The sequence below is a fragment of the Zootoca vivipara genome, chromosome 3 (assembly GCF_965207765.1).
Source record: "Zootoca vivipara chromosome 3, rZooViv2.hap1.1, whole genome shotgun sequence".
In the NCBI taxonomy this organism is placed as follows: Eukaryota; Metazoa; Chordata; class Lepidosauria; order Squamata; family Lacertidae; genus Zootoca; species Zootoca vivipara.
This window is the reverse complement of record NC_142586.1, coordinates 50,929,890-50,957,732: the sequence shown is the minus strand read 5'-3', so window position 1 is coordinate 50,957,732 and position 27,843 is coordinate 50,929,890. Positions and strand designations below refer to the sequence as shown.

Sequence of the window (27,843 nt, the reverse complement as noted above, 5' to 3'; positions counted from 1 at the left end):
AAGAAACTTAACAAGAGTGAGGGAGGGGGAAGGAACAGAGGCAGGAAGGGCTCCATGTCAGATCACTAACTTCTCAATACATTTTGTCCTCTGGGTGCATTTCCCATATACCTACCGATGGATGTTCAGATTAGGTTTGGTAGACTGCCATCCAGAGATTGCTCCTTTGACTTTTGAAACTGCTGCATAACAGGGAGCTGAGGCAGCAGGTGTAACATCTGGCCCTGCCACATGGCAGGTGAGGGAGTGGGTGAACAAAACAAGAGCCAGGGCAGCTGATGACGTGGCTCCCTCTTCTTCCGCTATGCCGGGGGAATTTAAAGCTGCACCCACATTCTTCAGGTTGTGACCTAGCAACCCTAGTTCAGAGGACCAGGCATTTAACTAGACCGCTGTTGTCCTTGCAAGGCTTTCTGGCAGCACATCTGATAAAATGCTTGCATGCAAGAAACAGTGTGGGCTTGGACACAGTGAAGCAATTTCAAGTCAATGACTTCAGCACACACCAAGGCTCAACCCTTTCTCAAAGTGGAGGAAATCAAGCTGTTACTATGAATCTTAGTCTTTATTTTGTATCCGCTGAGTAATTGACAATCATCAGTAATGAATCAGCATGATTAATGATCTCTGAATATATATTTTTATTGTGCTTTCAGGAATATGTGTTTCACCTTCCTTTTTTTCCTACAAAGTTTTTGTAATAGAATCCAGAGCTTCTCAGGAATAAATAAATAAACAAACTTTATTCTGAACTTCATACAGATGAGCATTGCCAAAGCACATGGGAAGATTTTAGAAGTTATTGTTTCAGGTTTATACAACAGATCCTTGGACTTGTGATGATTATTACAGCAGATCATTCTTTCCAAAGGTGAACTAGTCCACAACAGGCTGCTTGCAATCTGGGATATCATGATTTCTTCGGCTGACAAAACAGTGTACTGACAAACTTGCAATCTGAGTCTATGTCAGGCACCCCCAAACTTCGGCCCTCCAGATGTTTTGGACTACAATTCCCATCTTCCCTGACCACTGGTCCTGTTAGCTAGGGATCATGGGAGTTGTAGGTCAAAACATCTGGAGGGCCGCAGTTTGGGGATGCCTGGTCTATGTCCTTTGAGTCAATATGGAAAACTTCCAGACCTTGGACTGGTGAAAACAATAGGTGATCAAAAGTGAAGAGGTCCTGGCATTTAAGGACGCCCCCACAAAAAACTGCTTGCACAGTAGCAGATTTTCCAAGAAAATTCCTAACATCCCAATCCTATGCATTCTTGCTCATAAACAGCTGTACTGAGCTCATGGGCTTACTACCAAGTAAGTCAATTCCATACCCACTGACCTGGGAGTAATGTGAGGTTGACTTCTTCATAGATGAGGCACAGGGTAGTTCTATTAGGAATTTTGCCTGCTTGCAATATTAGAAACTGGGCCAGTTTTACAAATTCAGGACCCCATTTAGTCTATTGCCCTTTGTTATGAATTGTTATTCACCATCAGATCTTCTAAAAAATAATACTGGTTCCTTTCTATGACGAGTGGCCATACTAGGGGGAAAGTGCACAAAGAGGTTAGGTACACCAGTCCTTGTGGCTGACAAAAATGTGGAAGTAGAAAGTAGCTGTGATTTAAATTAAAGGGACCAAACATTAAAGCACTGAAGCCTATTTAGATTGTGAAATTATGGGCAGTTATTACCAGGAATCAGAGTCCCTCTCCATTGTGGAGGAGCAGCTGTGTATGATCCTTGAATCCTACATATAACACAGCCTTATTCACACACATTCCTTTCTTTTTTGAATAATTATCCTGCTAGTTGGACCTTCATTCAAGGTCTGTATATGCACAGAGCTTTCTTGTGTCTCATATTGCTACAGAAGGTGTGTGCATGGTTGAGGGCGAGTGCATGCTTCTGTACCATGGGAAAGGACATATATGATCTGTATGTATGAAAAGAACTGTGGTGGATGGAAGTGTCAAAGTGTTTATTATCGCATCATGAACTGAAAAGATGGCAGCAAATTCTGAACAGGCAACATTAGAAAACATTATAGACCCACACTCATTACTCATCTATTATGGCGAACAGAAAACAGTTAATTTCTTTTTGGATCTGTTTGGGGTTTAAAAAAATGTATTGTTCAGATTTCATTGGTAAGCTTCTCAATTAGCATCTGACATATTCATTAACACTATATAAAGGCATCTGGATTTTCTTTTCCTTACAGATTTATTTGGTTACCATTAGCCCACCACTTGATAATAATGATCTTGGAGGTTTAGGATAGTAACCAGCAGTTATTGAGGTATTTGAAGAAAATCTGGTGAATCTATAATCCAGTGGTAAATCTGCAAGAAACAAACAGATCAGGTATGCAGCTTACATCGCATCTAAGAAATCTCTTTAAGCTAGGAAGAGCAGTATTTTTCTTCTTTAAGCTCTTCATCTGTGTGCTTATTATTACAAGAATTTAACCATATGATTACATATATGGCACACAGAGTTCATATGCTTGAGTATGATATCCACCAGAAATGCCAAACATTGTTTAAAAGAAAGGTGTTTTCACGTGTGAGACTTCTATAAATAAACCTATTTTCTCCTTTGTAAAGCGTGTAAAGCTTCAGCAATAATAAACTACACATGCTAGCGTATCAAAGCAAAAGAGAGAGAAAAACTCTACTATGCATCCACCATTTAATGTGAATAAAAAGAAGAGCAATATGATGCATTTTATAACTGTGGCTTTGTAATCTCTTATTTTTATGACAATATGGAAAAGCAATAATGTGCAAAGTATTTTGAGCACTATACTCTTTGTTGGTATTGCTGCAACAGATCAACAAGCTTACCACTCTGGAAATAGGGGGTGGGGGTGGGGTGGGAACCATGTACAAAGATAAAAATGCTGTTATTAGTTAGGTTGATACTGTGGGAAACTTTTTAAAGTGCTTTTGTAATGTGCTCTTAAACAGTGTCTAGGGATCACCTTCTGGAAACGTAGACAGGGACAGATTTCAAATGTGATTGCATACAAACCCTACTGTAATTGTATACCTAAAGGGATGCTGACCGTGACATAAAATTCTCCTTCAGATAACTAATATCAACACATTAAAGGTAACTTGCATTCTTGTAAGAAAGGCTACATACCACACTAATTGCATAAAGTTAGGTATTCCACTCTCTGATTCCAAGCTAACTTCATTGACTGGTTACACTTTCATTGACTGGTTACACTTAAATCACTTAACCACTGATCCCCCAACAGGTGGGTTGCACTAGTCCACTTTCAAGGGTGACTGTATGCTCAGCTTCAAGGCAAAGGGCTCCAAAAGGACCTCTCCAAACTGAGTGAATGGGCAGTAAATGGCAAGAACAATTTAGTGTGAGCAAGTGTGAAGTGTGCATGCTAGGGCAAACTATCATGAGTCTACATATACGATTATGGGGTCAGAGCTGGGCTTTTTAGTTTAGAGAAAAGGTGAGAAAGAGACTAGATGTGCATTAAATTATGCATGGAATGGGGAAAATGGATAGAGGAATGTTTTTCTGCCTCTCTCATAACATGAGAACTCATGGATATCTAATAAAACTGAATGTTGTAAGATTCTGGAAGTACAAAATAAAGTACTTCTCCACATAGCATCTAGTTGAACTATGGAGTTCAACAGGAGGCAGTGGTGGCCACCAGCTTGAATGGCTTTAAAAGATTAGACAAATTCATGGAGGATAAAGCTATCTATGGCTACCAGCTTTTCTTCCCTTTGTTTATTCATAAGGGCCTGATACCAGAATGCATCACTCCCCTCCCCCCCCAGTACTGAGAAAAGCTGTTCTATTATTGCAAATTCTAGTGTTTCAATTTTGTTATGACAGGGAAGACATCTGATCTTGTCTTTGGAAGACCCAAAAACTAGAAGATCACTGCTGAAAGAAAATGCTGATCAAATTAACATCCTTCTGATGTCTTTTTTTCCTGACCATAATCACCACCATGTTGCATGCCCGAACTCAGAGAGTCATTTGGCAATTTAAATGCCACAGTTAAGATCTGTTTTTCTGGAAAGTGGCTGGGGGGAATACACTTCCACTGCAAGCCGTTGTTGTCAAGGATGAGCCCACTATCCAGGAAGTCAGTCCCACATGATAACACTGATTAAAGCATTTAGTCACGGCTATAAGGGTGGCTTAAGGGACCCAGGTGGTGCTGTGGGCTAAACCACTGAGCCTAGGGCTTGCTGATCAGAAGGTCGGCGGTTCGAAGCCCTGTGACGGGGTGAGCTCCCTGCCAACCTTGCAGTTCGAAAGCACATCAAAATGCGTAGATAAATAGGAACCGCTATAGCGGGAAGGTAAACGGCGTTTCCAGGCGCTGCTCTGGTTTGCCAGAAGCGGCTTTGTCATGCTGGCCACATGACCTGGAAGCTATACGCCGGCTCCCTCGGCCAATAATGCGAGATGAGCGCGCAACCCCAGAGTCGGTCACGACTAGACCTAATGGTCAGGGGTCTCTTTACCTTTACCTATAAGGGTGGCTTACAAATAAAACATGGGGAAAAAAAGTTTAGAATGTTGCAACCTGCAGCTAAAATCCAGCATAAGGTGAGCACAATGTTGCTGTGTTTTAATTTGATAACTTTATTGTTTGTTATTCTTTTTGTGAGGTGTCTTGTAAGGATCTTTAATGGCAGGATATGGATAATGAAAAGAAGTAAAGATTTAAATTACAAATTAAATTAAGAGAAATTAAATGAATTGCATTTTTAAAGTAAGTTAAATTAAATTAAAAGAAATTAAAATGGGAAAATGCCCTGTCTCTTTTGGCAGGCAAGCTTCTCTCAGGTAAGGGTGTTCCCTATCCTGAGAATAGCCACCTGCCTGCTCCTGAACACCTCTATAGTACTGCCATTGGTCAGGGGTATCAACCAAGCTTTAAAGTTCTTGGCATTTCACTGGGGAAGGGCAGTTGAGGTTCCTAACTTGGGATGCACCAACTGTAATGCTATGTGGGGAGAAGAAAGGTCATAAGGAGCTCAGAAAAGGGCAAGGAGTTTTGACTCCCTTCAGGATTCAGAGACTGTTATAGCCACCACTGTTTGCTTTAAAACAACTTTAAGTATTTTCCCAATTTGCAACTTATCTGTGAAACTGATGTTTAAATCATAAACAATATGAAACTTTTTAAATTTTACATGTGGAAAATAAAAGAAAACTGCATTCTTACTTTACTTTTTATCTTCCCTTTCTCAAGAGACAAGGTAATCAGAATGAAAATATATATTTTGTTATTATTTGTCAATCTGAGATAGCATTTGTCTGGACATTTCTTTGGGGGGGAGTGGAATATATGCTTTTGTCTTTGGCTACAATTATTTGCGAAGAAACCCTTCTTATTTGAGGAGATTACAGAGATTACTTGGTCTTAATATTGTATGGAGGTCTGAGTACATCTCATAAAGGATTTACATTTCTGGGTTATCTCTTCCATTTGGATTAGATTATAATTATCTGATGAGTTATTTCCTTGAATGTCTGACTAACCACCGTTTTGTTTCTGGGTATTCAATTTTGACAGAACAGCTTGTGATATTAATCTGTTTTAATGGTTTGCAAATTCGTCAGTAGACAGAAGGGGCCCCAGCTCCAGCCTCTTATGCTTACTGAACATCGAAATGCTTTTCGCATTTCTCCAAGTTAAACAACAGCAACAGTTGGAAGTTTTGTTTGCAAATAAAACTAGCGGGGTAAAGAGCTCATGTGTGTTGGAGGCAGTTCCTCCTTTGGCAACTCTTGAGCCAGCAGCTCTTTACAATCTATTTTTTACAAGCTGAAAAAGCAATATAGGGATTGAGTTTGGGGGCTTGGTAGAAGTTCCTTGGGTGGCCACTGCGATTAGATGGGCCACTCAGCTGATTCAACAGGGCTATTCTTACTGTTGTTGTGCCCTGCAGAAAGGGGGCTTAGATTGCAGTGTTACTTCTGAGTAGGCATGGTCAGGATTGTTTGATAAGTTATCATGGAGGGAACCAGGCCTTATTATGTTTCTAGTTTTGAACAAAATTTGATTTCTAAACCTAAGAAATCTTATCCTGGAGTAGATTTTATTGCACAGGAAAAGGAAGAAGACTCCCAAAAGAGAAGCTACACGAGATGAATGCAAACAGCTCTGATTTGTGTTGGAAGTGGGGTAAATTAAAATAAAATGTTTTTATTTTCTACTGCTGGTGGTCCTTCCTTTTGGAAGTCACTTTAACAATTTTTTTAAAAGAAAAGGACCTTATCTACACCCTATTTTTTTATAAGCTCTTTTTGAAAAGCGGTAAGAATCATTGTCGTTCTATACAATAGCAGCAACTAGATTATTGTGTGCTAAGTATTGGAAATAACTCTCAAGATTATTCATTCTTACCTGCTATTGCTTCAATACTTGGGATTGTGATGGTGCTATAAGCACTAACACATTTGCAGGACCACGTAGTTACTAAAGTTTCCTCTGTCTCTTCCTTTCCTGAAATGGTATCCACAAAGAAAGAACCCCACTGTTTAGAAACAGAAGGAAGAGCTTTTGGGAGGTGTCCCTGAAACATAAACAAACATGGATATAAAAAGTCCCACATGTGCTCTAATGCATACATGCATGGAATTTCTGTATAAAATCGTTCTGAAATGAACTCATTGCCAACTTTGGTGCAGAAGCTACAAAAAATGCTCCAAATCACAAAGGCATAAGCCCTTGAGCTAAATGAATGCAATGCAACTAATAAATCCTCATTGGAATAATTCTTTGGTTTTCTGAACACCCAAGGAAATTTAAAAGAAAAGAAATCACCATGGGGACGATTAACTTTGTTTTGGCTTTCTTGCAGGTGTGGGTGGGTAGAAACCCCTGACTCTTGCATGGCTAGCGTGTAGCATGTTGGACAAAAGTAACAGTCACACCTGTTGTTCCACCCCTTTTTGCCTCCGGTTCTGCCCATCACCAGCATGTGACTCTTGAAAAGTTGCCGCGAGAATGCGGTTTTCAGGTTGAACAGGGTTCCCCAGCTTAGAAACTGAAAGCTCGCAGAATGTTTTTGAACCAGTAGTTCCTGTAAAATGATTACTGATATGGTTTAGCACCACCCACACCTTCCATGCAGGAGAGTTTTCTGTTCCCTTCTATAATGGAAAGGGTTCCATGGTCAGAGCTTTGTCGTAGAAGAGAAGTTCCTGCACACATGGAACTTAATGACAGCCCTCACTGGACCTTCCAGACAGTAGTTAATCTATTTACCTACTTCCCGTCTTTCTAGGTTAGCTAATTGTGAGCGAAGTGCAGAAATACATGCAGGGAGTCTACTGTCATATATATCAAGGTGAGAGTACTGAGGCAGTTATAAAATTTTAGGCTTCAGGCAGATCAGGCTATTTCATAAAGTCGATGAGGCAAAGGGTCCCCCCACCCGCAGAACCCCCACAGCTTTGGAGCTATTTGCAAGCTAGATTCTGCCAGACCATCACACTGCAGGCATCTGGAAAGACCAAAATTTCACTTTTTTGGGGGGTGGGGTGGCTTTCTTCTAAAAATATGTGTGGGTGTGTAATTACTGGTCTGCTTTTGTTGTTGCATTTGGTTACATTTTAGTGGTTTTTTGCTTGTTTGTCTTATTAATGACTGGTTATTAGTGCTTCAGTTCTGAATAATTGTGTTGTATGTCTATATTTCATTAGAAGCTGCCTCAAAGTATGTTATTCTGAAAGGCGAGATATTAATATTTTCAGTAAATGAAAATTGGGAGCACCATAATCGAATGTGACACCAGCTCTTTCTGCCTGACACTTCCACTGGCTGATTTTTTGTACTTCCCTCACTCAAGATTAAACTGGGGAGGTTGATTGGGGTAATTTTAAAATAACCCTAAAACTGTGTATAGGAGACAAAAGGAAATCCCTTTGCTAATTGGTCTTGCTAACTGGTATATTCCGTTGCAGGGATGTAACTATTATGGGCTGCTCTCCTGTGAAAAGGAGTATAATGAACTAACACCCCTGACCTATCCTAGCCCCACTCAGCTCAGAACCCTTTGATCAACCCAATTGGCTTCTCCTCTGCTTGCTTGCTGTCACTGGTGGTAGATATAGGAATTCAACACAAGCCTCTGAGAAAATTATAGAAGCTGCCTGGCTGAACTAAAGGTCTTTAAGGAAGGACTATGCAAGACAGAGATTAGAGTGCAAAATCCAGGAAATGGACACCAAACTAATTCCCTTGCAGCACATGCAGGATTCCTAAAACTGCCGCCCATCCCTTTGTTTGGTTAGAAGCAACAACCAACACTGTCAAGAAGGCACAGGGGGAAACCCCTCTCCCTGGTGGTAACATTTCTGAGTATTCTGAAAATATGAATATATGTGCAGTTTTTAAAAAGTGTTAGCAGCCTGGCCTACATGAAGAGCCTCTTATTTTGATTTTTGTGGTGTTTCTGTTGCAGTGAAGAGGTGGGCAATACATTTCTTTTTTAAAGGGTATGTTTGTCTTTTTCCCTGGCTTTGCTAAACACAGGAAGGAAACTGCCATTTGAACACATTTCCCCCCTCTTCTGACTTTGATGTGCTAATCTACGCTATTCAAAACAACAACAACAAACAAACAAACCTGCATGGCACAAAAGGCAAATTGTGTTATTGTTATTAATAGCATTACGTACTATTATTACCATCAATCACAATTTAGCAGCACTTTCAGTGTACAGTATCAAGAGCTTCATAATCTCTTATTTTGTTTATTCTAACATAAGATGAGGTATGTACCATATTTTTCCATGTATGAGACGCCCCCTATTTTTAGAGACTTCAATTTAAGAAAATAGGGGGGAGATTGCCCTGTGTATAAGACGACCCATAGTTTCCCCACATAATTTTAAAGTTATAAAACCCTAGTCTTATACATGAAAAAGTACGGTAATTATCCCTAGAACCAAGGTCAAGGGAATAGATGTTTACTCAAGGCCATTCAGTGAAATTAATGGATAAGTAGGAACCACACTGTCTCCTTATTCATGCCCTCTGTACTTTAAATCATTAAGATTCTTGTAACATGTCAACAACATGAAAACTTTTTAAAAATGGTTTCCTTTGAATTTTACTATCACAGTATAGGGGTATATGTACTGGGTCATTGTTTCGATCCCCATCTTGGGCAAAAGATTTGTGCATTGCAGGGAGTTGAACTAGGTAACCCTTGAGGTCCCAAATCTACAATTCTATTATTCTGATTAGTGCTTATTTGTGATTGCAAGTATGGCCAACGCAACATTCCATACTGAATGACGACTGCTGCTCAGAGGAAGTGCATCAGCTTCGCATGCACAAAGGTCTAAATTTAATCCCTCGTCTCTCCTGGTACGCCTGGGAGAAACTCCTTCCTGACTCCCAGGAGAGCTACTGCTGGTCAGTGTGGACAATACAGATTGGCCAAGGGGCTATTTTGGTAGAAGCTTCCTGTGTTCCTAATGTGGAACAAATGAAGAACATTGTTTTTCTGCTCATACTTGAAATTAATGATGGCATCTTCTTGGCGACCCACCAGGGAATTGTTATGCACAAATTCCATCGAAATGAAAACTCCAGGATTGTTTCCAGCAGTGGCCCTCTCCTGGCAAAAGGCTTCCATCAGCGTAATGGAAGGAAGGTGATTCCTGCCTCTGCCCCCAGTTTCTCATTTTAATCCACACCCCCTCTCCCTCTCATGTTGTTCCAAAGGGTTCCCACAATCCTCTGGAGCAGATTTGAAGGGAGGCATGTTAACCTGTCGGGAGAAGGGGAATGGTGAAAATCACCTCTCCTCCTGTTCTGCTGATGGAACACTCTACTGGATCAGAGTGCCTTCCATCCCCAAAAGGACACCACAGATGCTTAGTTTCTAGTCATTGCTATACAGCTTTTCTAATAGAATTTCCTGGTGGATTGTGCGCCCAGTGAAGGGTTGACAGTTTTCTTAATGATCAAGAGGAAAAACAAGGGGCCAAATAAATGTTTGTGAGCTGAAACATGGGTTTTCAGCTAAAGGAGCTAAGGAGATATGTATGTAAAATGCATAAATCTGATCCATATCCAAACACATATGAAAGCACAACACAACTGAACACAGCCACCACCGACATGCATTGCATTGTTTTCAATGGGATGTGCTTTGGAACGTGCATTTTTAGGCACATTCCTATTGACATTCTGTCACAACTAATCCTGCTGAATTAGCCTTCAAAGTATTTCTAGATAAGAAGTTTAGTACTAAAAAAAATAAAAATAAAAAATTTAAAAAATAGTCTAGTAGCACCTTAGAGACCAACTACGTTTGTTCTAGGTATGAGCTTTTGAATCACAGAATTCTGCTGTACTTAATGATCTGTATGCATGCACAGATCATAAAGTTATGATGTTTTGTATTTAATAAAGGTGGGGCTGGGATCACATGGAACCTGGATATTTAGCATCCTTACCTCATACTTTCCTTTCTTCTCTAAGGGTTCAGACTCTGTCTCTGTAGGCACCATAGCATGGTCCCCTTGAAGCTCCTCTAAGATGAGGACAGTCTCCCAGTTACAATAGTGATGGGCTGAGAAAATATCTGAGTGCATGCTGTCCCCAAAGTAAACAACCTGAAAGTGAAGCAGCGAGGCAGTTGCAATCTGTGCAGTGAAAAGGCACGGTGAAGCACAAAGGAGTTCCAAAACAGCCAAATATAAGGTATTTAAGTGCAATAGATATTTCTCTCCACGCTGCTCCCATTGCCACCCCAAAACTACAGTAGATTGTTATGAGGTGGCTTCTACATGGGGCAGGAGAGTTTGGCAATGGCTACTCATATCTGGAGCACCTGGCAGAGGGAAATTAGTCACCAAATTAAGATAAGGGAAGCTTATATGTGAACTTTTATTGAAAAAATGAGTCACATCAATCCTAGGTTTTCCTCTTTACATGCCCAGGTGGGCTTTGTAGAGATTTTATGCAATTAAAATCCAAGAAAAATACAGAATGAAGAACAAACACTTTTAATTGTCATATCATGCTACCAGCTAATCTTGCAGATGGTCAGCATGCAGTCTGAAAGGCAATTTTATTTGGCCCGCCAAAGTTTAAAGGTTTGATATAAAACATTCCCCAGTTTCACTCATAAGAAAAAACAAAAACAAGCTTGTTTCCAAAGATTATGAAAGTTGAATGCCACACATGTCTCTGTGTTGCTTTTTTACCTGGCCACAAATACTGCTGTATTGCTAGTTAGCACTAATATTTATAATAAAGCCTGATAATCTATGGCAGAGTCAAGATGTATGGTAAAATTTTCTTTTTGTATCTTGCTCCTGACAAATTCATATATTACACTGCTACCACTGTTGTAAGTTATCAACTCTGCTGCCTCTGAAAAGTTGATCAGTTGCACTAATACACTGAATTCAGGCTGATGTTGAGAAAGCAGCTGCACAAAACGATGGCCTGTTATTTTACTTAATCTTGGTTTTTCTAAATACCTTTGGTTCTAGTTTGCCAGTCATCTTCTTCAGCAACTCATACAAATGGGTTGCATTACCTTGGGAGTACCAGCCAGGTTTGTCCAAGGATAAGAGGGCCTCTTGTTCCTCGTCATTCTCTGAAGGAACAAAGCAAATTCACCCGTTTTAGCAAAGACACAAAGAAACCAACCACTCTTCTGGAACAACTGCTACAGAGAAACATTGACCAGGCACAGCTTTGGGACTGTTACTGAGTAATTTCGACATTGTAACCAACACAATGGCTTTCCCCATTGCTTCCCATCATTGGGAGTCACCAACAACCTCAACAACTTGACTGATTGTGCAATTTATCTCAGAGAGACCCTTCGTTCTGCTTGAGCCATTGCCTTTTTTCAAATTCTTCATTGAAAACAAAATAAGGATTGCTGTATGATGGTATTTTCCAAAAAGCCTGTGAAGTTACATGAAGATTGGTCAGTGAAGTAACCAGCTGTCTTTCTTTCTTTCTTTCTTTCTTCCTTCCTTCCTTCCTTCCTTCCTTCCTTCCTTCCTTCCTTCCTTCCTTCCTTCCTTCCTTCCTTCCTTCCTTCCTTCCTTCCCTCCCTCCCATCTTTTTTGAAAGAGGATAAACTCTACATGGTAGTTATTTGTATTTTGTCCTTTACAAAATAGCATGCAAGAGGTTAGTACTGGGTTACAGCAACTTCACACATGAAGAGAAAAAGATGCAAGCCAATAGCACGACTGGGACTATTGCCAGGTTGGACCAATGGAAGGGCTAGCTAAGTCGTAGCAGGTTCATATTCAGTTAGTCGAAGCAGTGGCAAAATGGGCTAGAGGGAAAGGACTGACAAGATGGGGATAAAGAGAAGGGAAGAATGGGAAGGCAGCAGGGCAGTCAGAGAGCCTGGAGGGCAGATGGGCAGACTAACAGGCAGACACAGCTATGGAGAGAGACCCATGGAGCCACGCCAGGAGGAACTAAAAGACTGGCTGGAGGGGAAGAATCAAGTAGCGGCCTACTAGGACAATAAGGGCCCTTCTTCCTCCATGCTCCAGCTTCACATAGCTCACCCCAAAGGAGCACCAGGTTCAAACAATGCATTAATAGACAATTATCACTCAGATGCTATCTGCTCATTTATAATGACAAAATTATAAGGTAGGCCACTCTGTGGAGCTAACAGATACACATGAATACAAAACAAGACTAGAAACCATTCATGTTAAGATGCTTCCAAACACTTATTTTTTTTCAGGTAACAATGCTGCAAGCTGCAACTTGCCATGAGTAGCAGCCTCATTTTTGTATTGCGTATCTTACAATGTAAGTTTGTAGGTGGATGCTCTCCCAAGAGCATATCCATAGAACAGGCCTGAGATGTGTCAGATAGGGAGCCAAGAATAACAGAGGTTTGAAGTTATTTGGCAGATGAGGGCCGCGGAAGGGATCTGTGCAGGTTCTATAAACTGCACGGTTGTACTCCAGGTGCGGAATCATGCGTATCTGTTTTTGTCATGTGTATCTACTTCCTATGCTTCTGGCTTGGCAATACAAATGCTAAACTAAAAGCACAAATTCAGGCTGCAATCATATACACACTTGCCTAGAAGTAAATCTCAAGGAATTAAGTGGGACCAATTTCTGCATATACATACGTAGGAATAAACTATCAAGTTCTTATTCACACAAAGCATACCCTGGGACAGAATCCATTCCACTAGGCTATAGGTAGATCATCTCCCTTCTTGTCTTAACAATCTGCTTCACAAGCACTTTCACATGTTCTGCTATGACATTTACACTGTCTACAAGGAAGAAAAAATGAAATGGTTTCAATTCCCTTCAGGGGTATGCCAGGTTTCCAACATGTGGTCTGTGTTAATGCTTTCACAAGAGTGGCCAACAGTGGGTTCAACTAAGAATTCATTTACACAGTAGCATTTTTTTTAATGATAAAAGATTACTTGTAGACAAAATATTTATTTGAGATGTTTCATAACTTGGACAAAAAGAAAGGAAATTCAAAGTTAGAACAGATGCTTTATTGTCTTTTATTCATGCAGAAAGACTGTTTTCCTTTTGTGCTTTTTTGCATTAGCAGATCATCAGCAATACAGACAAAGAAAGTTGTGTTATTCTTAACTCATAATTTCTTGGTTTATTTCTTAGTTTAGTTCAAAAGCATTGGTTCCTTCTGATGGTTCTTCTTTGTTCTATTAATATATTTCTATTTTAAAACACTTTGTTGCAGGAAATGTTTTAATAAGAAATACAATTGTTGCCTTGCTATTGTTATTTTGTTGAAAATGACAGCCAAACACCCATTTCAAGCTAGCAGAGCAGATAGATAAACCTCATATTTCAAAAGGATAGCCTGTCCATAAAAATAGAATGTCATTATATGCATTTTCTTCAAAGGTTTCATATTTTTAAAATTCCTAAAAATGCTTAGAGCATGATTTGTCCTCCTGCCCATGCCAAATCACAGTGACCATCTGTAAAAGCCCAGAGTTATATTCATTAGTTTCTATGCAACCTAGGACTTTTAGAATACTGGCACCAGAAAATTTTGACTGCTCTTATGTGCAAATCTTGTAGATAAAAAAACTAATATTTCAAAAAAAGAATTAAAGATGTTCATGCAATTCACATCATCCCTGACCATTGACAGTGCTGCATAGGGCTGATAAGAGTTGGGAATCAAACAGTATCTGGAGGGCCATAGGTTCTGCATCCCATACCGAAATGGAGCTCAAAGCGTGGCTGTCAGCGAAGATGTGAAACTGAATGGATTTAATAGTAACGTCCTTTTCTCTCATAGCTTGGATGACTAATTGAATATGATGGTTGAATCTAGAAAAAGTACAGTGGGTCTACTCTAAGCATTATTAAGCCTGGATCCAACCCAATGGTATGAATATCACTCAACAGATTAATAATTTAGCTACCTTGGTTTGCAGAATGAATTCCTTCTCACATTTTACAAACTTATTTTAGTTTGAACTATTATTATTTTTAATTCTTTAGCAGCTCACAAACCACACTAAACCAGTCCAACACAGGAGCATGGATCTAGCCTTTAGTTCCCAGATATAGTCAGTCTACACACTACGGGTTAACTGTGGGTTCGGTCAAAATCAGTTCGGTGGCGTTGTTCAGTAGACTAGTATTGAAGACAACCACTGTGAGTTATAGGCAACAGTTTAACCTTTCCTAATCCCTATACTTAGATCATTGCCGAAATATGATGCTCTCTCTGTCTTATGGGTTACATTAATCACCAGAAAGTCTTAGAACTAATTATAACATGCTTAAAATAACTGACTTGATATTAATGGTAATAAAAAGCAGAATGTGTTTCCTGTGAAAAACAGTTTATTTTAAGGACTAACCCTAGTAAAAAAAACACCCCAACAACCTAAGTTTTTTTTTTAAAGAACACACAAATGAACAGTGAAGCTTTTAATGAAAACCAGCACGCATAGCTGCATGGAAACTATGTCTAAAGGAAGCTTTTTGGCAGTTGCTGCCAAGCTTGAATCTGCAAGGAATGTAGTACGCAAAACCCTTCATTTTTAGTTCTCTCATTAATTGCTCCAAGTCCCGTTTTGTAAATCCCACTACTAGCTGTAAAAATGATGTAATTGTGTTTTAGGAACTATGACACATCATCTCATATTTACAGTAAACTGCAATAATACATGAAGAGGAAAGCAGGGGGGAAGACTTGCTTCTTTCAAAAAAAGTAGTTTCCAAACGCTATCCCTATCAAATTTTGTCCTCGCAATTTTTTTTTTTAAAGTGAAAGAATGTGTCCTCACTGTCACCTCACATACAATATTTTCCATATTCATTAGGGTTTCATAAAACAACAACAACAACACAAATACTCATTTCCTGCCGTACTTCTATAATAAGCAGTTTGGGCTGGGTGGCAAATCTTTAGCATATTTTTCAGCATACTGCTAAATCTGTTCATTTTGACACAACATTCTCATTGCCAACCACTTTGGTAGGAAGCAGATGATGTCATTAGCTACCTTCCCAGTTACGTAACTATTCTGCAAGCAGACACACATGCCAAGGATTTGCTAAGGATCATATCACATACGACAGAGCATCAAACCTAGGTTTGCTCTATGTATATATTTGGGCCAAGTGATACATTATGCTAAATACATGGATACATTTAGAGTGTATTGAAACAAAACAAAGGCATGAGAATCAAGTACCAAGACTGCAGTGTGTGTGTGTGTGTGTGTGTGTGTGGACTCTCCTCATGCTATGTTCTTATAGCCATACAAAAATTGCATTCCCCAAACCTCATGGCCCTATTAGTAATTTCCTTCCAATAGCAAATAGCAGTTCTGGAAAGAGTTTTTTAAATTGGGCTTATGGGGGAGCCCTGATCTGATTTCCCAGTCAATAGAGATGGATAGATAGATAGATAGATAGATAGATAGATAGATAGATAGATAGATAGATATAATTAGGTTGCCCTAGGGTACTAAAAGGTTTGAAAGTGTTATGTGTATGTGGCACTAGAATTGGAGCTGCTGAAGAGTTCACATTCATTCATTAACACAGTACACTTTGTTACTAAAACTAATGTAATCTGATTTCTAAACAAATCCTGAAATTTATTAAAATGGAGATTTGATAGTGAAGTATCTTCAACTGGGAAGACCATTATTTCCGCAGTGGAACATTTATTTTAGGTGCAGTTGGCCGGATGCGCTGAAAACCTTTTCAACCCTCAACAAAAGGAATATTATGTCTGTCTACTCTCTGGAGGAAGCAGCACTGGTTTCCTTTGAAATGGATTTTGCATAGCTTCCATATCACTTTAATGCCAAATGCGGCATTTAATATCAAAGCAGAACAGATGGACAGGTTCCCTGTGTCTTTACAGTGGAAGCTTTGCCCAGTACTTTCAGTGTTTAGATTTCTGAATGGGGATCTTAGGACCTGAATATAATACAAAAATGTAAAGCAGCTGCCTTTTCAAGTTCTACAGATGGGTACTCAGTGACCCACCCAGAAGTCAGTTTTCCTTATTACTTTGGAGGTTGACAAACAATAGACCACCATAATTATATGGGTTCTAATTTTAAAAACCAATTATTTGTTACTATGCAAGATTGCTTTTTAACATCAAATAAATTTATAGCCTTTTGAATTGTGTGTGTGTGAAGGGTTATTGCTTTTGTTTGCTACTATGTTATGTATGCTTGTGTTTTCATATTTTAAACAGCCCTGTGATCTTCAGATGAAGGGCAGTATAAAAATTTATAACTAAATAAATAGCAAAATAAAAATAAGCTGGAGCATAATGAAGCTAAAAAGAGTGCATTGTGCAATAGAATATGGAAGGCTGGCAAATGATGAGAGTAAATGCCTCAACCTCGGAAAAGAAAAGAACTAGAACAGAGACCAGAAAAATTGAAAAGGGGCTTTATCAGCAAGCTCAGTTCCCTGCACACCCTGTACATTTTATCCACAACATACTTCCCTGCAGATGCTTCTCAGCCTTGCAAATCCTAGGAATATGCTGGTGGCTAGAAAAAGCCCAGCCTGCTAGAGGAAATGTCCTAATTGCCTTCATTGGTCCCTCTCCCAGCTCTCCCAGGGGGCTCAATGGGTTGTGCTGAGGAGCCAGCTTCCCTCCTGAGCCCTGACTCTACCCATTGATTCCTGCACCTGCAACTCATTTGCTTCTGTGATGCTGCGGCTGCTTCTCACTCCTCCCTGGCCTATCAGTGTTTCCCTCATTGCCAGGCTCAAGAGTGACATCACTCCTGTCCAAGCCCAATGCTGTCACATTTTTTCACCCACCACTCTTACGCCAATCAGCTTGGTTCACCCACAGCCCTCTCATGTCAAGATACCTGAGGTGGCCAGGGCACTCTCTAGTGCTTGTGGCTGATGCAGGAATCCTCCAGCTCTACAGCAGCACCCCACCCCCAGCAGTGTTACTACCACATGGATTTCCACGCTGCTGCAGAGGAGTAGCCATGAGCAAATGGTCAAAGGCTGCTCAAGACAATCGTCCTACATGGTTGTTAGAGTCATCTGGTAATTGCAACAGAAAGAAATTCACCATGCAGCAACATGTGCAAGTTCCTCCCTTGTCATGGTCTGATCCCTTCCTGTACTATTGTGCAAAATAGGGCTGCACCGCTACAGTGCAGAGGATCAGGCCTGGAAAGACTGCTCCAAATTCCCAGCATTTTCTATCTGTTCAGATTACTTAAAGCATGCCAATAAAATTCTTGAGAATGACCTTACTCAACTGCCTTAAAAGTTTTCAATAAATAAACAGTAACTTTTTCTAGTTAAACCTAACCAATCTTTGCATTAATTTAACTAAGTGAATTCAAGTCCCTGACAGAATGATTTATATATTTAATGCATTGACACTAAGAGCTCAAGTGCTGCAGTAAAGCTTCTTTTCAATACCAAGACGAGGCAAGACGTTGATCAGCTACCCCTGCTCTAACTTGATCTAGGGTCTATGGGTTGTGGATGGTTCTTTAACAACTCTTGTTAAAGGATATTTAACTCCCAAGGATATTTACTCACCCACACCATTCACTCTCCTGAATACAATTTTGGATTGGACAAAGTAGTCATTCAGGGATGCTACGGTACAGACAAAATGAATTCCTTCACAGATATTGCCATGTATGAAATTTGCAAGTATGCTTTATGTCCCTTATCATATGTGCATACATCCTTTTTTCTGTGGAAACCCACAGCCAACTGAGGTTTCCAACCATGCTGAAAAGCTGACAGGCAAGCAAGTATGCAGGAATGGGAGATCTGAGAGCAATAAATAATTGCATAGCATTTTCCTTTCCTAAACATTTATGAACACTTGGAAAAGACCCTGATTTTGGGAAAGATTGAGGGCACTAGGAGAAGGGGACGACAGAGGATGAGATGGTTGGACAGTGTTCTCGAAGCTACGAACATGAGTTTGACCAAACTGCGGGAGGCAGTGCAAGACAGGAGTGCCTGGCGTGCTATGGTCCATGGGGTCACGAAGAGTCGGACACGACTAAACGACTAAACAACAACAACAACTGTCCTTTTATTCATGAGCATTGCATAATGCTATCAATGGTAGTTTTAGTTTTTTACACTTCAGAGAAGCCATTATTTTTTCAGCCATTAACATACTGCAGATTACAACGCTCCATGTGTCTGTAATAATACAAATTAACTGAATAAGTTACATATTTATATTTGTTTAGAATGTCTCTTTGGTACAACAGTTCCACCAAAATGTGCAGAAAAAATAAGCTTCTTCTGCCATACTGCTCCAATACATAGCTACTATTCCCAACATATTAGTTAGCCTTAGATATGTATAATACTGCTAAGTTTTGTATAATGCTCTTTAAATGCTATATTTAACCTTCTGGAAGAGAACTAGTTTTCTAATGTAATTCCTGGAATGACTAAGTGGAGAGCCTTTTCCTCTGGATTTAATTTTATACAAGTGTGTGCAAATTACAGATACAATTTCCTACATAGCAATGATATCCATGTAAGAAGTGTGAAGGAGTTCTAAGACCACATAGAAGACTCTGTAAATTATGATGGCTCTATCCTACTTAAGAATTAGTTAAATATTATGAAGAATCAACTTAGGGAGAGAAAAATATGGTACTTTGAGGGGGGAAACCACAAGGCCACATGCATCAGAATTTACACTAATCCTATACAGGTGACCAACTCTACAAGGAAAAACTGATGAAACAAGTGTCAAACATGAAAATGAATTGTCATGCATTCTGAGGTTTTTGACCTTTAGCATTTGCTGCCTGAATCTAAACAAAAGTAAAAGAAGAAATCTGAGGCGTCTTTTGGAAGCATTGAGTCGTGTCCAACGTAATGAATTTCAGCAAGAGTTCCAATTCTGACGTCTAGTTACCCAACACTTGAAGTGGTTTATGCTTTACAGCGGTCATTTCCCAAACTCTTTAAACCATCCTGTACATTTAACCAAAATATTTGTTGGGAATGAGGAATGAACTCCCCATTGCTTGTGTTGGATTGAGAGGTAAACAAGCTAATCTTCTCACCCCACAAAAAATGGGAAGTAGTGCAGCTTATTTCTAAACCAACTTGATGCTAGATTGCGAGTTAATTTAAATACATTTGTATAGTTTTATATCAGGGGTTGCTAAACTCTGGCCCTCCAGATGTTGCTGAACTACAACCCTAATCATCACAAAGTTTTCACTTCTGGACTAAACCTCTGTCAGCCACTATGAATCAAAAGGCAGTTTCCTGTATGTGTTCAGGTATTCCCCCCACTTATGCGAGGTTTACGTTCCCAGACTTCACGCACATAGGTGAAATCACGTAAAGTAGGGAGGGCGCTGTTGAGAGAGGCTGGGAAGTAGCTCTATCTTGACAGATCTCACCCATCCGCCTGCCTTCCCTGGGTGACAATGCACCCTTCTTCATATGCGCCTGGTGACTAGGAAGTTGAGCTTGGGGTTAGTGTGTTGGTGGCCGGGTGGCTCCTTGTGCCCAGTGCTGCTGCAGGGCCTCTAGGCTATCTCCCTGTTCATCTTGGAAGATGCTGGAGACTGCTTTCTTTTATCTAGTTTATCTCTCCCCCCCCCCTAAATAATGTTGCTGCCTGCTTGTGAGGCGATGAGAGAGAGGACAAGGCTGATCGGAGGGTGGATGGACTCTCGGATCCTGCCCAAGGAACAAAACTGACATGAACGAGCAAGAAAGGGAGGGATGGCCAAGGAGAGTTAGGGAACTGGGGCAGTGATATACTTGGAGTGGGGTGCAAGCTGCTTCCCTCACTCTCCAGCTCTCTTTGTGCTGTTTTGTCTCCATTTCCTGGTTCAAATCATTTATTTAGATATTTTACAGTGACACTTGTAAACGCACGAGTGGAATGCATATAAATGGGGGGGGGGCTGTCTGTAGTTCTAAAGTTTACAGAAGAAATCTGCTATTATACAGCTAACAATAGTTTGTGACCAATTTCTCTACTCATTTTCAACAAACAAAGGAAACTCTGTTCTTGGCTAAAAGAAATTACTCAGGCTGTTCTGCTGTTGCTCTGGTATTTTTTTCAGTCTTTGAAAGGCAGAAAAAACACACCAGATATAGTGTTTACTTCCTCTCAGATTCACTTCCCAATTCAGAAGTAATTCCCTAGGGTATGAGGGGGAATGCTAGGGGAATTAAAAAAAAAGAAAAAAAGGAACTCTACGCACAGTGCTGTACTTATTTTTTTTGCACTGCTTTTTACTTGATAGGAATTTTGTACAACCATAACCTTCTAAACCAAATGTGGCCCACACATTATGTATGACACCTTTCCAGAGACTCAATAAACCTGACGTAGCTGCCTGCTAGGGTCAACAGAAATGGGAAGTCTAGATAGAGTATTTAGAATGTTGTGTAGGGTGGACTTATAGCCCATAAAACTACTCTGAGTTTAGGTATTTTTTTTACTCAATGTATTGTTTTGCCTATGCTCCGAACTCAACTGATCACCATATTTGAAGTTGGGAGGCAGTTTGTCTCACAGTTAACCCAGTTACTGTGTGTGCTCCTGTATGTACACACCCTCCCTCCCATATAACATGCAGTTTGTATATTTCATTTGCAGCTATCTGAAACATCTTGCTTACCCCTGTTTCTTACTTGTAAGACTTTATTTTTCAACGAGAAATGTTGTAAAAATAATTCTGCATGAAGAAGGCAACAGGCAACTTCCTTGCCCTTTCAATATCTCTGATTTCCTGCTTGGCAGAACACAGGCTGCCTGCTTATGGCAGCATTTCCCCCCCTCTGGTTCATTATGGGATATTTAGAGTTAAATTAATAACTGTCAGTGAACTTCAGTTCAAACTACCATAGTACTCTCTATCAAGGGATTTCATCTCCCCAATTTCCTGTTGCCACGCACACACACACAGAGAGAGACATACAAAAAGAAACAGCTAATAATAAGGTACAGGTAGGTAGCCGTGTTGGTCTAACGTAGTAAAAAAATAAAAATTCCTTCCAGTAGCACCTTAGAGACCAACTAAGTTTGTCATAGGTATGAGCTTTCGTGTGCATGTACACTTCTTCAGATACTGTACACTGAAACAGAAGTCACCAGACCCTTATGAATAGTCAGAGGGTGGGGGTGGGGATATTACTCAGAAGGGTGGTGGGAATGGGTGATTGGCTGATACCGTAGGAGTGGTAAACCTGTTGATGACTGTTAACGACTGTTAACGACTGCAATTGGTCTTGCAGGAAAAAGCAAGGGGTGAGGTGCTAAAGAACATAGCTGCCAAGTTATCCCCTTTTTTAAGGGAAATTCCATTATGCTGAATAGGCTTCCTCATGAGAAAAGGGAAAACTTGCCAGCTATGCTAAAGAAAGCTTTATCATGTATAATGAGATAAGAATCCAATGTCCTTATTCAGACCAGGTCTCTCCATGGTTTTAAGCTTGGTAAAGGTAAAGGGACCCCTGACCATAAAGGGTAAAGGGACCCCTGACCATTAGGTCCAGTCATGACCGACTCTGGGGTTGCGCGCTCATCTCGTATTATTGGCCGAGGGAGCCAGCGTATAGCTTCCAGGTCATGTGGCCAGCATGACAAAGCCGCTTCTGGCAAACCAGAGCAGCACATGGAAACACTGTTTACCTTCCCGCTATTGCAATTCAGCAACTTCTCTTTCCAGTCTGTTTCTGAAATTTTTCTGTAATAAAACAGCTACTTTGAGATCTTGTATAGAATGTCCCGGGAGATTGAAGGAGAACACTGTAGTGTATCTGAAGAAGTGTGCATGCACACAAAAGCTCAAACCTATGACAAACTTAGTTGGTCTATAAGGCGCTACTGGAAGGATTTTTTTATTTTATTTTAATAATAAGGTAAATACCCGAGACATGATCCATTCTTGATCATCCCCACCTTCCTTTGCACAAAGGAATGGCTGTCAATGGCACTCTCATAATTTTCTAGCTTCCCCTCCTCCTGTGGACACCACAGCACTGTGGCTGTTTGTGCGCCTTCCATGCCCTCATATAGCTGCTGTTCTCTTCCCAGGGATCTTGGCCTACGAGAAACTTAAGAATAAATTTTCCCCAGGAGAGGAGCACAATCAGTTGCATCTGTGAAAGGCACACATAGGGAACCCATTCTGCATAATTATCAGTGCACCGTGGTGTGCGTGTGCCCAAGACAGGGAGAGAGGAAAGATGCTGTTTTATTCTTATATACATGATAAGCTTACTCCCCTGCCCCAGAGTAATCTCTCTCTGGTAAAAAATTAGGCTCATACTACATGCTGACTGAAAATCTGTGATTTTTCTGCTTTCTCTTCATTAAATGCACACCAGCGAAAGGGAGACAAGGATAATCATTTGTCCAGGGAAGCACAGAGAACCTGGAGGCATTTAACTCTACAATTTTCCTGATCTAAAATTACACGCATATTCCAGATACTGTTTCCTCTATGGGGAAAAACCTAAAGCAAATACAAATGGCTGATTGAAATGCTTATTACCATCTGTTTATAACAGCGAAACTACATGTCACTCCGGGAAAACTGTGATTAATATGATGATAAAAAAAGCCCAATCCTTTAATGCAGCTTCCAGGAGAGGTGCTTCTAATTTGATTGGGAAAATTGTGCTTAGGCTGATGGTATTTAACCCTCCCCTCTGTGTCTCTAAGAGAAGGAATTGTATTGTCTCTGAGAAAAGGAGCCTGTATCATGTCTGTATTCTCGTCCCACAATAAATGCCCACCTTGAAGGGGCTGCATGTTAATTAAATCCAGGACCATTTATTTCTAGATTCCTAGAATCCTGTCAAGCATGAACTCCATACAGGCTATGTGAAATTACATCATACCAGTATAGCGATGTGGGGAGAAATAAGATTTTGCTTGCCTTTTGGTAAGAAGCTACCTAATTCACACTTATGTCAAGCCAATATGTGAACCAAAAACACAGCTACCTATCCTTTGAAATCAGCTCTTCTCATTTCTCCAACCAATGCACACAAAAAGACATACATTGTGAACATAATATACAAAAACATTTGCAAATTGCTGCAGAAGTATGGAGAACTGAATTTACGATAGGAAAAAATGAGGAAAAGAGAAACTGAAATTGACATGTCTGTCCCTATACCAGTCACAACGTAAGGATGATATTAAGGACAGATCTGTGCATGACAATAGCGCCTTCACTTGCTGCTAAATCTCACAGAAACTAGATCCCTGTCCTTTGTACACAGTCCTAGTAAATAGCAGATTTTAACAGCCATGGGGCAGATCAGATTCCAAACTTGAGACATTTTTTAAGCGTCTTATTTCTTGGTTTTCCATTCACCTAATATTTATGTGGTTTTCCACTTGTCAATTGTTTTCCATTTATCTATTGTTTTATGACAACTGTTAAAAGGATATTAAAAGATAGAGAGTCTAAGAGGGAAAGCATGTGAAATGAAAACTTTCTCTTCAAAAGCGGCATGTCATTTGTTGAGGGTGTTTCAGAGAATGGCTACTTAAACCCACGTAAGGAAACCCCAATAAATATTTCTTTGTGCAGGGGTAGCCAACATGGTGTTCTCCAGGTTTTCTTGGACTACAAGGCCATTGTTCTTGACTATTCACAGGGCTGACTGGAGTTGTAGTGCAACCATGGAGGGTGCCATGTTGCTTACCCCTGGCTTAGTAGAAAGGTAGAGCAGTGTACCTGATTTAGAAACTCATAGTGAAGCAAGGTGAAGTGGACAGCTTGCTAGGAGAGTTGGTTTCCAACTCTGATTACATACTCAGGGAATTTCAAAAAGGGGGGGGGAATGCTTCATTGGGGAGCACTGATCCTACTTTCTTTTAAAATGCCAGAGTCATCTTCTTCAAAATACAGTGCAGTCGTAACCATATCTAAGTGCTACTGAATTCAATAGGGCTTATTCCCAGATAAGTGGGGTTAGGGCAATTATTTATATTTCCAGGGGCTCACATTTCATTTTTGTAGGTGTACATCAAGATGTACAGAAAAAAAACTGCTTAAGGCAACAAGAATGCATTTGCAAACACATATATCATATAGTGACACTCATCATAGAAGAATGGTGGGCTGCATTTCCCTCTTGAAAGCACACTCACCAGAATTTGTTTTCGTGTATTGTGTGAAATGGCCTGTGGTCACCAGAGTGTACCAACACCAATCTGTTCATAACACCACAACATACCTGACACAGAGGCCTTTTAGTGATGGTGCTCATGATTTGGAATATTCTGCCTGTCAGGCTTGAATTTATTTATTTTTATGCAATTAAATACAGTGTTACCTCGGTTTTCAAGCATCTTGAAAGCCGAACGTTTTGGAAGCTGAACGCCAAAAACCCGGAAGTACAGGTGAAACTCGGAAAATTAGAATAGCATCAAAAAGTGCATTTATTTCAGTAATGCAATTTACTATTTCTTTATTTCCCCTTTAATTTTTACAAATGCTTTCTTTTGGAAATTCCACAGTAATAAAACAAATAGTTACAATAATACAAAAATAAACATTGCTATTACATTTCATTAATTACATTCCATTTATAATTGACCCGCCTAATAACAAGGCCAGTGGAAGTGATGATATTCCAGCTGAACTATTTAAAATTTTAAAAGATGATGCTGTTAAGGTGCTACACCCAATATGCCAGCAAGTTTGGAAAACTCAGCAATGGCCAGAGGATTGGAGAAGATTAGTCTACATCCCAATTCCAAAGAAGGGCAGTGCCAAAGAATGCTCCAACTACCACACAATTGCGCTCATTTCACACGCTAGCAAGGTTATGCTTAAAATTCTACAAGGCAGGCTTAGGCAGTATGTGGACTGAGAACTCCCAGAAGTGCAAGCTGGATTTCGAAAGGGCAGAGGAACCAGAGACCAAATAGCAAACATGCGCTGGATTATGGAGAAAGCTAGAGAGTTCCAGAAAAACGTCTACTTCTGCTTCATTGACTATGCAAAAGCCTTTGACTGTGTCGACCACAGCATACTATGGCAAGTTCTTAAAGAAATGGGAGTGCCTGATCACCTCATCTGTCTCCTGAGAAATCTCTATGTGGGACAAGAAGCTACAGTTAGAACTGGATATGGAACAACTGAGTGGTTCAAAATTGGGAAAGGAGTACGACAAGGTTGTATATTGTCTCCCTGCTTATTTAACTTATATGCAGAATTCATCATGCGAAAGGCTGGACTAGATGAATCCCAAGCCGGAATTAAGATTGCCGGAAGAAATATCAACAACCTCAGATATGCAGATGACACAACCTTGATGGCAGAAAGCGAGGAGGAATTAAAGAACCTTTTAATGAGGGTGAAAGAGGAGAGCGCAAAATATGGTCTGAAGCTCAACATCAAAAAACCAAGATCATGGCCACTGGTCCCATCACCTCCTGGCAAATAGAAGGGGAAGAAATGGAGGCAGTGAGAGATTTTACTTTCTTGGGCTCCTTGATCACTGCAGATGGTGACAGCAGTCACGAAATTAAAAGACGCCTGCTTCTTGGGAGAAAAGCAATGACAAACCTAGACAGCATCTTAAAAAGCAGAGACATCACCTTGCCGACAAAGGTCCGTATAGTTAAAGCTATGGTTTTCCCAGTAGTGATGTATGGAAGTGAGAGCTGGACCATAAAGAAGGCTGACTATGCAAAAGCCTTTGACAACAACAACACAATGACAAATAATTACAATTACAACAAATAAAGGGTTGACATATCTTGCTTTGCATGCCATGCATCTATTTCATATATTGGTTTCACCTTTTAAGTTGTGTTACTGAAATAAATGCACTTTTCAACAATATTCTAATTTTCCGAGTTTCACCTGTAGATGCTTCCATTTTTTAACATGCCTCGGAAGTCGAATGGCTTCTGCTGCGTGTTTTTCCATTTTCTCCATTGAACTTGCAGCCAGCCCTTTGCGACTTGGTTTTCGAACGTTTTAGAAGTTGAACGGTCTTCTGGGACGGATTACGTTCGAGAACCGAGATACTACCATATGTTATTTGCAATCTGCTCAATGTGCTCTTGTTTACTAAAGCGGCTTAAATGTTTAAATATTATTCAAGCTTACCAAGTGTTCGGAAAGGTCTTTGATCTGGTGGCTGAGAGAAGAAACCTGGTTTCAGGGCGTTTGTGATTACAATGTCAAAAAGGTCTTCAAATTCATTCCTATGACAATGATAAAAAACAAAACAATCGAAATGCATTTTAAGGCATTAAATAGATATTTGCCCTAGTATAAAGAAGCTCAACTAATTGAATTAGGGGTGGGTTTTTGTTGTTGTTGTTAGGGTTGCATAAATATTTGTTTAGGAATAATTTCTGTTTTCTATATGCATGAGAATATCATTTACATAAGAAATTTATGAAAGACACCTTTACTGCAACACTAGATCATGTTTGCCATACTCCTGAAAAAAATCCTCATGAGTTTTGATTGCTAATCAGATGTGAAGGTAATATAAGAACAAGCAGACAAATGAGTTTTACAAGCATCAGAAATGACTAAAGTTTTTATCCTGACTAAAAATAAATAATTTAATCCCTAAAATTAACTCCATATTTGAAATGCTTATGATATATAATACTTTTAGTCAGGTAATCAAATCTGAAAAATGTTGAGTGCTGAAGTAGGCAAATAATTGACAATACATTTTAATAATATGAGATATAAGCAAAGGGTAGCAATTATATACCTTGGGCACAATCCAGGGAGAATTATACTCACTTAAATCCCACACTGAAATCAATGGGAGTTAAGCGCTTTCTTTAAATTGAGCATACATCTCTCTCTTAGATTTTATGGATTGCATTCAACAGCTAAACTCCAGTGTGGAGTCCTATTATTGCTTAGGTCCTATTATTAATGAAGAAACATTGACAGAAAAAAAAGCTTTACAGGGCTATATTCTTAACAGAGATATGCAAAATATTCTGTACAAGGGTCAACAAATTAGACTTTCATTCCAACAACATTGGAAATGCGGTTTAAAACAGAGAGATGTGTTTGTTGGCTAAGGGAAAGTATGTCTAAACTAACTGCAAAAAGTGCAGAAATGTCCTTGTCCTGAGGTTAAACTTGGTGTCTGTTCTATTTTCTAGATTTGTTCATGGTCAGCAATATAGCACAATATAGCACAATATTCTTATGATATATAAAACTCATAATCAGATAATTAGTATGCACATAGGTCAGGACGATATCTGACACCATGACCCTGTTCATTCCCACAGTTTATGCACAATGAATGTCTGCAGAGGACTGAAGAAAGGAAGC

At 39.8% G+C, this 27,843-nt stretch overlaps 1 protein-coding gene across 2 annotated transcripts in view; it reads right to left on the bottom strand.

Moving 5' to 3' along the window:
- Nucleotides 1–626: 626 nt before the first annotated feature.
- Nucleotides 627–27,843, bottom strand: part of NT5DC1 (5'-nucleotidase domain containing 1) — a 98,379-nt gene continuing 71,162 nt past the window's right edge. For both annotated transcript variants that reach the window (XM_088666014.1, XM_035109120.3), the window contains exons 8-12: nucleotides 26,638–26,735; nucleotides 11,515–11,633; nucleotides 10,483–10,641; nucleotides 6,414–6,582; nucleotides 627–2,349 (exon numbers count right to left, since the gene is read on the bottom strand). In XM_088666014.1, coding sequence (XP_088522140.1) covers nucleotides 2,231–2,349; nucleotides 6,414–6,582; nucleotides 10,483–10,641; nucleotides 11,515–11,633; nucleotides 26,638–26,735 — 664 coding nt within the window. In that variant the 3' untranslated portion in view covers nucleotides 627–2,230. The remainder of the gene's footprint in view (nucleotides 2,350–6,413; nucleotides 6,583–10,482; nucleotides 10,642–11,514; nucleotides 11,634–26,637; nucleotides 26,736–27,843) is intronic.